The sequence below is a fragment of the Erythrolamprus reginae genome, chromosome 2, assembly GCF_031021105.1.
Source record: "Erythrolamprus reginae isolate rEryReg1 chromosome 2, rEryReg1.hap1, whole genome shotgun sequence".
Lineage (NCBI taxonomy): Eukaryota > Metazoa > Chordata > Lepidosauria > Squamata > Dipsadidae > Erythrolamprus > Erythrolamprus reginae.
Window position 1 is genome coordinate 223,337,017 of NC_091951.1, and position 12,490 is coordinate 223,349,506.

General features: G+C 40.7%; 1 protein-coding gene across 2 annotated transcripts; it reads right to left on the reverse strand.

Annotated features, from left to right (window-relative positions):
• Positions 1-4,195: 4,195 nt before the first annotated feature.
• Positions 4,196-12,240, reverse strand: TPI1 (triosephosphate isomerase 1). 2 transcript variants are annotated; one of them, XR_011558226.1, is made up of 7 exons: positions 11,810-12,009; positions 8,229-8,352; positions 8,046-8,130; positions 7,768-7,900; positions 7,162-7,247; positions 6,279-7,020; positions 4,196-5,064 (listed from the first exon to the last, which is right to left on the reverse strand). XR_011558226.1 is itself a non-coding variant. In XM_070742051.1 (7 exons), exons 1-7 carry the CDS (start codon positions 11,919-11,921, stop codon positions 4,642-4,644), a joined length of 747 nt encoding a protein of 248 aa, XP_070598152.1. In that variant the 5' UTR covers positions 11,922-12,240; the 3' UTR covers positions 4,196-4,641. The 2 variants fall into 2 exon arrangements, 1 of the variants encoding a protein (XP_070598152.1); XM_070742051.1 differs by having other exon boundaries at positions 4,196-4,760; positions 6,933-7,020; positions 11,810-12,240.
• Positions 12,241-12,490: the final 250 nt, after the last annotated feature.

A 12,490-nucleotide genomic window follows, 5' to 3' on the forward strand; every position in this document is an offset into this window, starting at 1 on the left:
AAACATTTGCTTTGCTCTTTCTACCGCAGTCAAGGGTCACAGTTAGTGAACAGTGACATGGTGAAGTCATTGAGATGGGCAAGAGAAGAATTGTGATTTCATTATACAGTATTCACTTGGACCAGACAGGGTTGACCTTCCTAATAGCAACATGCTTTTCTCTCAAAAATGTTGCTATTTCTTTGATATCTACCATCAAAAATAGGAAGTATGATTTCTGAGGAGAGTGGATAGTCAGGAGACTGAAAACACTAGTCTGGTGATGGCAGATGGCACCAAAGACTGTGGTGTCCACTTCTATATTCTGTGGACTCCTTCACTCAAATATCATAGGGCAGGGGTGTCAAACTCAAGGTCTGCGGGCTGGATCCATTCCATAGGGTACTTGGATCTGGCCCATGTGATTGCCCTGGAAACAGTAAAGGACAGGCCTGTGGTGCCTCTGCCAGCAAAAATGGAGCTCAGTAGGGCTGCGTGCAACTCTCCCAGGCGCCGTTTTCGGCTGTAAAGGCCTCCTGCAGCCCTCTAAATGGAGCTCCAGGAGCTCTGTTTTTGCTGGCAGAGAACTGCAGGAGGCCATTACAGCCAGAAACAGAATTTTGATGAGTGACATCAAGCTGGCCATTCACCCCCCAGGTCAAACACAACCCTGATGTGGTACTCAATGAAATCGAGTTTGACACCCCTGTCATTGTATGTCTCTCCCTTGCTCTTTTAACATGAAAATAGATTTTGCTCGGTGCCCCAAAGGGCATGTCAATGAAGTGACAGAAGACATAAAACATGTAGGTTTACATCTACACAAGTAACTGCACTCTTGAGAAATCCATTACTTACATAGCAGATACATTTGGAACATGCGTAAAATTCTTCCTAAAAGCTAAGTACGTATAGCTCAAAGAAGATAAAATGTGGGCACTATCAGGCTAATTCTAGAGGTCTGACCAGGCATTTTATCCAGTGCTCGGAATCTAAAGGCTGGCTATAGACAGTGTAAAAATTCAATTTATTAGAAATTAAACGAGATTTGTTAAGGATTTTGTTGAACCATTCCCAAGATATACTTTAGTTATGGTAAAACAGGAAGAGCAAAAAAAAGTGGGAAATAAAAAACCCTGTTCTATAAAGTCACACAGAATGTTTTGAGACCGCCTGTCACCAATTATGCAGGTTGTGACTTCATTTAGTTATGAGGGATTATCAAAATTGAATCAATTCAAATATGCATGAAGATTGTTAACATGAAGAAGTATTCTGGACAGGACCACTGTGATTAGGATTGCATTGGATTTTAAGAATAAGTCTGAGCTCACTTATTACATCAGAATGTGATTGGCTTGTTTCTGGTTTATCTTATCATGGCAGCTTTTATACTAGAGTTTCCACATATTTTATGATTTGGTATCTTGTGTAAGATGGGTTTCTTCTTCTTTGGAGAATAATCTCATACTTTTAAAAATGTTTGTAAAAGTTTTTGTTCTTACCATTACTGTACACGAGGCACTAGTTTTATTTCAGTCTTTACTCTAGTAAATTAAAAAATTGGGAATTATCACTTTCTCCCTCTGAAGAAGTTAGGATCATGAACAATCTCTTTTGTCAAGATGTTTATCATTTCCCATCTCAGTATGTTCTTTAGTCAACTCCAATTCTTTTATGAACTTTGCCCTTGTTCTTGATGGCTACTATGTAATACTGTCCGAAGTCCAAGATCACATGTCCTTATCTGCACATGCTACTATTATAAGACATAGGATTGATCAAACTGTTTGCTGACATATAACAATTCAATAATTTCTTCCCCGTAATTGGATTAAAAGTTATGCAATCTACTGAATAAAGTGGTATTTATGAAATAACTTATCAGTTTAATATTTGACTTTGGGGTTTCTAGAAACCACACCATTTCCCTTATGCGTGAGCATATTAAGAAATTAGGCTACAACTATTTTTGATATGTTGTAGCAAAGGCCCCAAGGTATTTGCTCTATTTCTGTGATATGACTGTTAATAGAGAAGATCTTTGGCCCAAATATTATTTATCTGATTTATAGATCCAGAATTTAAATGTTTATAGTCACATTCATCTTGTTAAATTCTATGCAGTGTGTAGATAAAAAGTCTAATTCAAATATCTGCCTAATTCATGATTTTTGGTCTAGTAAGTGCTATGGTTAAAAATACGTTTTTGAGTATTCAGATAGATGATTTGTTACAGATCGCTAATCTGATTTCTTCAATTTATACTGTATATTGGAATCCTATATACGCAAGTTTTATTGATCTCAGTGGGGCTTAATTACTAATCAAGGGGTTAATTCAAGTTTAACCCCTTGATTATGTCAACTTAAAAAACAAAACATGCAGCAGGTTTAATCTTTTTTGGTGTTATATTAATGGAGTCATTTGAATCCAACAAACTGAACTGACAGATGCTTTAACTGACAGCCTCCTCAAACAAATCCAGCATCAAAACAGGCTGTTCTCTGAGGAATTAAACCAGTGACATGCAAACCACATTGTAGTCTATTCAACAGATCTGAGGCAGGAGCCAAAGTATGACCAAAGAATGTGATAGAATCAGCCCAGCCTGAGAAGCGGCACAAGGAGTTTCTAATATTACCATATTCTTCATCTGGACATGGAACAAATGCACACATCTAGATCAGTATTTTTCAAATGTGGCAAGAAAAAAACACTGATCTAAACAGAAGAGCCCCAAAACCTGCTTCATCCAAATTCAGTGACTGGATATAATGTATTTTCATCTTGATAAAATTTGTACAAGGCAAGTTGATTTCCAAGTGCAGTTGCTGTAATACAGTGTTCCCTCGATTTTCGCGGGGGATGCGTTCTGAGACCGCCCGTGAAAGTCGAATTTCCGCGAAGTAGAGATGTGGAAGTAAATACACTATTTTTGGCTATGAACAGTATCACAAGCCTTCCCTTAACACTTTAAAACCCTAAATTACAATTTCCCATTCCCTTAGCAACCATTTAGATTATTACTCACCATGTTTATTTATTAAAGTTTATTTTAAAAAATGTTTTTTAAAGGCAGATGAAAGTTTGGCAATGACATACGATGTCATCGGGCGGGAAAAACCGTGGTATACGGGGGGGGAAATGCGAAGTATTTTTTAATTAATATTTTTGAAAAACCGTGGCATAGACGTTCCGCGAAGTTCGAACCCGCGAAAATTGAGGGAACACTGTAGATGCTATCTCTACCAGTATTTTTTCCACCAGTAGTTCTTGAATATTATCCATTTCAATTTCTCCCTTAATTCAGCAAATATCTTTGACTATATTATTGCTTACATTTCTACTTTTGGCAGTGTGCATGAGAAATAAGACAACCATATGTACAATGGAGAAATGGGTTGTGAAGATTTGAGATGAAATTCAGCTATTTATCATGAATAAAACAAAACTTTAATGGTCTTTTTGTTGAAAATAGAGAAAGGTGAGGTGGTTTATATACTGTATTTGATAAGAGAATAAGGACTAAACCAGGGGCGAAAAGGGATCTTTGTAATATTGATGAAGCAAATTGGATAACATGTTAATTTTTGTTGCAAAGTGAGTAGTCATAGGGTTTTTAAAATTTTTGTTCCCTTTTTAAAAAACCTTTATTTCCTAAATTGCATTTTGTTTGAAAAACTATTTAATAAAAATTAAAGAAATGAGAGAAAGTTGGGTCAGAAATCAATGGGGCTTCCAGAAATTCAGGATGTATTTAATTTGTCCCTCTGATGCTCACAATTAGGCACTTTTTAAGCAGAATCCCATTCTTAACACAAGGAAAACCGTTTTGTGCCTAGCCATCTGAGGCTAGGTGTCATTTGAACTATAAAGAAGTGGAACTGGTAGTGTTTGATAGAGCTTGAAGACATTTCATAACACTAGTGAGGAACTGACTAGCAACCAGTTATATGCCAGACATAGGGAAGAATTAAGCCTGGATTCTTGCTGTAGAACTTGAGAAATCCAAGCCCTCGGTGTTTTACAGACATTTTCTCTTAAGCATATTCATATGGTTTCTTATATCCAGTTCCAATTCCTAGCTTGCTGGAAGAGAACCACCAGTGGTAAGGAATGAGAATTCAGCGATGTTTTCTCAAAAAATGTCTTATGTATGCCAAAACCTTTTGAGATGTTTTTCTTTCGAACAACAAAAATAATTCCTACACGCTACTTTCCATTTGTTTATTTCTAGTTACCAATGGCCTAGGAGACACGGAAGGAATATACAACTTACAGGCAAGTACAAGCCACTAGGCACTGAGTCCAAATTAGGTGAACCATTAACAAGGCAGATGACCCTCTAGAGCAGAAGTTTTTGAAGTGGAAAGAAAACAGGCCTCTGACTAGTTTACAGGGCCTATAAAGACCAAGGCAGGAAGCCCCTCTCATGAGTAGAGGAAGCACATGAAATATTGCTTTTATGAAGTAACACAATATTCATATATTGGCATCCACGTTTAGCAGCAGAGGTGAATGATAAAGGTGGGGAAAGGGATTGAAGGTGAGGCCATTTCACTTGAGTGCAAGTGTATCTTTACAGTATTTCTCTTCCAACTAGGTTGGGTTCTCCCCTCCAGCTTTTTTTTTTTAATAATTCGGATTCTACAGAAGGTTTCACTGTTTTGCATTGATGATGTTTACAAATTCAGGTTTCAGGGAAGCGCCACCAACAAGGAAGCCATCTAAGTCATGTTGGGAAGCCAATTCTTTGCAGGTGGCACCAGTAACTGAACCTGGAAAGAATAAAATTTCGTTTAGCGAAAGAAAGAAAAAAAAATCCAGAAAGTAGAATGAAGCAAGTAAAAACAGAAAATGCAAAGTGTTTCATCGTCATTATTTTTTCTTAAGATAATGCTCCCAACGATGCCCATGCAAAGCTTTGGGAAAAAACGGAATGTACAGTTTAATCAGATGGGTTTAGGCAATAGGCATGTGGTGGAGTACAATCTGAAAGAGATATATAGACCAGTGTTTCCCAACCTTGGCCACGTGAAGGTATCTGGACTTCAACTCCCAGAATTCCCCAGCCAGCATTTGCTGGCTGGGGAATTCTGGGAGTTGAAGTCCAAATATCTTCAAGTGGCCAAGGTTGGGAAACACTGATATAGACAATCTTCAAGTTACAATGGCAACCAAGATTGCCATAGCTCAAAGGTAATAAAAAGCCAATTACATGACTACATCACTTAGTGACTGCAAGCTTGGCTGCTGTCATAACCCCAAGACATGCAAGTCATTGTGGGAAATGGTGGGATGCCACCAGGGGTGGAGGTGGGGTCTGTGGGAGACCTGGAGACTTGGTGCGGGCTCTATGAGAGTTAGGGAAGGCGGGTGTTGTGGTGTGGCATGAATGTATGAAAGCTGAGGGCACAAGTCCATGTGAGCCTGGAGAGACCAAGAGAAGGAGGTTGAAAGCACAAGAGATGCTGAGAAGATGATGTGGGTCCATACAAGTTCAAGGAGGCCAGGGGGAAAGAAGGTTTGTGAGTACAGAGAGGTCGAGGAATGTAGTGTGTGGCACAGTTCACAGGAAAGCAAGGGAGGGGACTTCCCAGAGTGACCTGCAACCTTCCGTCCTGGCTCCCCCATTGACTTTGCTTGTGGGAAGCTAGCAGGTAAGGTCACAAAAGGTAAACATACTGCTGCAGGATATCAAAACCGTCCTAAGTGCAAGAGGGTTGCCAAGCACCTGAATTGCAATCACGTGAGCACAGAGGCAGTGCAATAGCCAGAACTTTGAAGAACAAGTAATAAGTTTCATTCATTCAGCACTGTCCCAACTTTGAATGGTTGCTGAACAAGTGGTTGTTGGTAAGTGAGGACTACTTGTACTACAATGCAGTTTAGAGATGGCCCTTGAAGACCATTCAGAGGCTTCATTTGATCCACAATGCAATGGCACACACAGCTCCAAATATCACCTGTACTATAAACCCCCACTGGTTCTCATTCTCAGTGCAATTCAAGGTGTTGATTATCACCTTTAAAGCCATGAATGGCACAGAGCCAGGTTGTCTCTTTCTTAAGGAAATCTGCCCATCTTACCAGATCCAACAGGATGGGCATGCTTCAAGTCCTCCTCTACCAAATGATGTCATTTGGTATGATGTCATCTGGTAGGATGGATTCTGCCTAGCAGGCAAGTCTAGTTTTCCATTAACAGTGGGCAAAGACATGAATTGAACCCAGCGCAAACACAGTTGATATGTAAGGCTGTTATTTTATCATATTTAACTAGCCATCCATTCCACAAAAAGCAACTCTGAATGGCATATAACAATCAAATTATTATGGTATTTGGTTAGAGCTTGATGGTTTTTAATACAGGAGAGAGGATATTTCTTAACACTGTAAGCCTAGGCAGTCAAATCAATCTTTTAAATAAATAAAAAAATCCTTATCGGAAACCTATTCAGTATGGTTGGCAGCTTTGTAATTTACTTAAGGGGACTGAACACCCTAATTTTCCCCCACCCCACCCCAAAGTTTGTGGAGAGCCACATTAATCTGAAACTAAGTTGTTTTAACAAATACCAAAGAGATACTGTGCTTGTGTGAATGAGAAGCATTTCTTCCAAATCATTTTTGGAGGCATCTATAAGTCTTACTGAATACCACTTAACAGCTGCTTGTTTCCTCATAAAATATCATCTAGTCTAGAGTGATAAACTTTTTAAAAAACTTTTTTCACACCCCAATTGTGTGTAGATGAGAGTGAAGGGGGGTTATTACCCATCTGCTCATTAAGTACAGTCCCAGTGCATGGGTTTGTGGTCTACAAAGATGAATCAGTCAAATATGTTTATTACGCAGAAAATAGAAACTGGGAGTTTTCTATGCATTCAGGAGACAAACTGGCAAATTGCTACCACAGCAGTCTTATACAATGATGATAATAGACCTACCTCCATAGATGATTCGAGTTGACTGTGCAACAGCTTCAGAAACATGGGTCTTCAGCCAGTTCCTCAACTTGTCATGAACTTCCTGGGCCTGCAAGAGGAAATAGTTTTTTTTTAAAGTGGCCATTTAAGAAGTTGTATTGTCATGCAGCAAGCATCTTGAAGTGAAGGTGAGAAATGCTGTTCACTCTCAAGAGGTTTGAAAACAGGATGTCCCCAGTCACATTCATACCTGCTGGGGAGTTGCAGTTTTACCGGTTCCAATGGCCCAAACTGGCTCATAGGCAAGAACCACTTTACTCCAGTCCTTCACATTGTCTGGGGGGGAAAAAACAAAGCAAATAAACGGTTATTTAAAGACTAGAAAAAATCCCAGATGGCAGAGAGGGGAAGAAAGGTCATCTGATGGTGTCTTTACAGCTTCCCTCCCTGCATTTCCATGGTTAGCCAACAAAGGCTGAAAACAAGTGATGCAAATGAAAACACCCTATAAGTAATGACAAATCAGTCATAGCAATGACCCTTTAACTTGGGAGCCCTTGCTTTTGACAATGGGCATTAGTATATCCACAAGAGACATATTCGGATTTGCCTAAAATATCTGAAAACTATGATGTAAGACTTTCTGAGCATGAATGATGAGGTGTTGTGCCTAATCTAGTATAATTGTCCCATTACTTTAAAGGCAATAAATGGTGTTTTACTACTACAATCTCCCTAGTTAATGGGAACTTAAATTTATTTTTAAAAAAACCAAGAGATGTTTGCTCTTCTGAAGATGTCAGGAAGGGTGGTGGAGATGAGAAACTCCTTCCCTAGTTCCCCCATGGTCTCTTACCAGCAATGGCCTTGGTCTGCTCGAACACCACCTTCTCTGTGATACCAGCCTCTCGCTCATCAAGTTTCTCTCCAATGCAAGCAATGACCCCAAGTCCTTCAGACAAGGCATGGGCCACCTTCTGTCCAATGAGCTGAAAAGAACCAGAAACAATGTAAAAAAAAAACTTATACAAGCTTGGGGTATATCCTGGTACATATCCTGAATATATAAAACCCAGTGCCTGTCATAGACGGCAGTAAAGAAGGAAAAGAAACCCAAAGAGGCAAATCCCTCACCTCATTTGACTCGCCAAAGACATGCCTTCTCTCAGAGTGTCCTAAGATCACCCAGGCGACACCAACATCTTTTATCATGGATGGGCTGGAAACAGTGGAAACAGATTGTAGAAAATGAGCTTTTAGCACACTGCTAGCTAAAACACGCAGCTTTGCTCAGCCTGAGAATTCTGGCAAACCTACCTGATTTCTCCTGTAAAAGCTCCTTTAGGCAACTTGTAACAATTCTGTGCAGCCACCCCAATCTTGGCATCAAGTTTCTGACGGGCAAAATCAAGGTAGATGGAAGGGGCACCACAAACTACCTCTGGAGCAAGAAAAAGAAGACCACGTGGGATAAAGCAGAAACTTAAAATGCCCTTTCAGTTGCAGACTTACCTTTCATTCATTTGCATTCAAATCCTCTATTCAGTTATGACATTCATAGGACACATATGAGCCCCAAATCCATCCCTGGTTAGCCCTTAGCCTTTATAACTGATGTACAGCTGTATCATAAGCATCAACTGCACTTAATGCTATGCTCTTACTATTCAAATCAGATGGGTAAACTCAAATGTATTTTTAATTGAGTATACTTTCCTAAAGGTAATCCCTTGTGATGAAATGTAGTAGGGAGAGAGCTTCTCAGGAGGGAGAATGCATTCCAGAGAAACAACTTAGTTCAGATAATTTCTGAGAAAGAGGGTAAAGACAGACCCACCCTAATGGTTCCCTAACTATAGGCTTCATGTGGATAACAGTTTGCTTTAGTTGGGCATTACTCTGTCTACAGTATGGGACAATAAAGAAATTTTCTTGGAAGATTCATTGCATGTCTTTCTTGATTTTTGGGTCTGACAACTATCAAGATTGGCTTGAAGCCAGCACAGGAACCCCCACCAGAAGTACATATCCATATCTTGTGCAAACCTGCTGTTCAAATATTCTACACATTTCTCTTACCAGCACATTGTTACAGTCTAGAAAGAGCAGATGTGTTTTCATGCACATTTCAAAACCAGCCTGGCCTACTGTTGTAGTGGCTTGGTTTGAAGAAGAGGTGATATTCATCAGAACATAAAAACAGATGGTTTTTGTTTTTATGTTCTGATGAATATTTCCTCTGATGAATATTATCACTACAGTTCAGTCTGATCAAATAAAACATATTCTACTATGCAAGAAGTCACTAAGTACCATTGTTTCTGTCTGCTTAAAAATTTCAACATGAACTATTTTAGGCAGACAGAAGAATTATAGTAACTCTTTTGTTCTGTATGGTTCTGCTTGTCAGCTCTATTCTACCATAAGTTTATTTATTGTCATTTTTGTAAAAAAAAAAAAAAAAAAAAAAAGTCAGAAAGTTAAATGAATTGTTGCACCTAGGGATGGGAAAATGTTTCATCCCATTTAAGATCCTGAAGGATAACCAGTAAGTAAAACAGTTACCACTTAGGTGAATGAGCAATTAGCCTGCAGCTGCATACTTTTGTATGTACCATGCAGTTATAAAACTGGAAGAAAACGTAGTGAGAGAAGGTTAAAAAAATATCCCACCGCTAAGCCCATGAATCATGCTTAGTCCTAGCAGCTTCTTACAATAGTGAACTATAACCTTTATAACTATAACCTCATAGGCCTGTATCTTATACTTTAGGAAAAATATTCTGAGGGGTAAGAAACCTGTGTTTCAATGATTTTTTTTTCTATGTGTACTCCATAACTGAGGTTTTTTTAAACCAGGTTGAAAAAATATAGGAAAGAGACAAACCATTATTGTGGTATTCTATTCAATACAGATTGGTAATGTAGACTAGGATATGCAGAATTCATTCAAACGTAGTCTACTCAACTAATCAAGCAAGCAACACAATATAGAAGGGGTATTAATAGAATGAGTATCTGGGTCAATAAATTGTATCTCTTATACTTCATCCCTTCTCTTGACCTTTAGCAGGCTATAGGGATAAAGTTTCCAGTAGGTGGTATTTTTAGGCACTACTCTAACACCTATATTTAGGAATCTCTCTCCTCTGGAGCCTTTGACATTTCCTTCGAATATCACTTCAGAAAGTGCACTCCTTTCTCAATCCACCTTGCCCTTTCTGATTTGATAGAGCTAGCAGAGATCTTGCCAGAAGGGTCTGGTTCTGTCTGATGCTTTCTCTCAAGTCATTGCTACCAGAGGAATTCTCACTGAGTTATGCAAATAGCATTAAAAGGCATTTCTTTACTGTTCAGAGCAACATGCTAGGATGCTACCTCCCTATACAGAATGGGCTCGATATTAAAAGGCCCCAGATGTATCATCCTCTTTGGCTGCTCTGCGGAACTCTTGTTAAGACAGCTGGTCAACCTGTTTCACTTAGTTTCACTCAAAAGACCGTTAAGATTTCACTCACAAGGAAGAACTGAAGGTTCAGAAGCAGACTAATTTGGCAATCCCTATCTTATTGCTTCATTCTCAAAAGAGACCAGATGGAGTCTTTTAAACGTGAGATTACTGTGATTTGGGCAAAGCTGTGGCTGCTGCAAATAGGCCTAGTCATCCTAGGACTGCCAATACAGGAAGCAAGGAAAGTCATAGTCTAAACTGGTTCCTTGAAATGTTATATTATTCATGTATTTTTACTTAATAAAAGGTCTGAATTATAGTTTTATTAGCTTGGCTAAATTTATTATCTCTACTGCCGCCCCCTTTTACTGGCTTTCCGGAAAGCCTTGAAAACCTGGCTTCAGTGATTGCCACTTTCTTTAATTCCAGCCTAAATAAGACTTGATTGGGATGTATGACACAGTAGGACTGCATTAGTGAGATTTTGATAGTTTTATATTACTATTATTATTGAGACTTAATTGTTATACTGTCTTTGTTATTTTATTGCTGCAAGCAGCCCTGAGTGGTTCGGGAGTGGGCAGCATACAGATAGATAGATTAAATAAATAAATACATCTCTTATATTTTGTTGTCAGCCACTCCGAGTCTTCGGAGAGGGGTGGCATGCAAGTCTAATAAATAATAATAATAATAATAATAATAATAATTATTATTATTATTATTATTATTATTTGGTCTTGAGTCTTATAACCCAGCTGTAATATGCAGGTAAAAATACATGAACAGCACAGACAGAGCCACAGGTCGGCAGGATCTGCAGAGCCCACATGTTGTGCAACAAGGAACAAAAAGCTGTCCATGCAACTTATAGTACGTTTTACAATAGCGGATCTACCTATAGTACGATTTACATAGTTTTTGCAGAGTTGTTTTGCGTGATAGGCAGAAATATCAATCGGATAGCTTTCCCTCCACCACCACCCCACCACCCCAAAGCCAGAATCTGCTTTCCTCCACAGCCCGATTGCCCCGCCATTCATTGCTATAAAGCTCCGCACAGCCAGGCAGCCTCGGAGGTACGTGCAGGCGGCCACACAAGCAGGAGGAGGGGCGCTATATTTAGGCGCGGCGCCGGCGAGCACCTCCTTCGCCAGGGGAAGGATGCTCTGCAATGGCCCCACCGGAAAGAAGATGCCGCTTGATGGGCGAGAGGAAGGGGAGGAAGACGGGCGGGAGCTCTTGGGGTTCTTTCCCACGCCCAGCAAAGCCACCCGAGTCCCGCTGCCTATACGCCTGCAATTGGGGGATGCAGCGCCGGAATGCAAGGGAAGGATCCGGGGCTGCTCTTGCAAGGCGCCTCCTTCAGGCAAGAGGTCCCGGTCTTCCTCTCTTCCCGCAGAGACAAAGGCATCCGGCAAGTTCAAATCCTCCTCCTCCTCCTTACCGGTCTCTGCGGGGATCTTCGCCTCATTGAGCGTGTGGATGAGTTCCGAGAGGCTCTTCTTGTCGCCGTTCATCTTCCAATTCCCGCCCACGAAGAACTTCCTTGGTGCCATGATGGGGGTGCCTGGGCCGTCCGCTCGGGGAGCTTTCCGAAGGAGACAAGAAGGTCAAAAGAGCGCAGCGGCAGCCGGATCACCCTCGCCAGGCGGCTTTTATAGACACCCGGGGAAAGCCCGCCCACCAACCGGAGACGTTGCGCAAGAGCGCGCTCCTGCCATTGGCTTCTCGGTCGGCCAGTCAAAGTGGGAGGCGGAGACGGCGTAATCGCGAGAGTTCCGGGGGGAGGGGGTTTGCGGCTTAGGAAGCGAGGCTGAAAGTTCCCTTACGGAGAGGCGGGAAGGCTTGGAACTAAGGCCTGTTGAGTTTGTTCCGGTTAAACTCTGAGTGACGGTGTTACATATTTTATCATCCGGCCCTGAGGTAGAAATCGCCCGGAACTAGGAGCATGCGCAGCTTAAATCCCTGCCTGTTAGGCAGCGAGGTCTTCAAATTTGGCAACTTTAAGACTTGTGGACTTCAACTCCCAGAATTCTCCTGCCAGATATGCTGGCTAGAGAATTCTGGGAGTTGAAGTCCACAAGTCTTAAAGTTGCCAGGTTAGAGGACCCCCTGCTTCGGGATG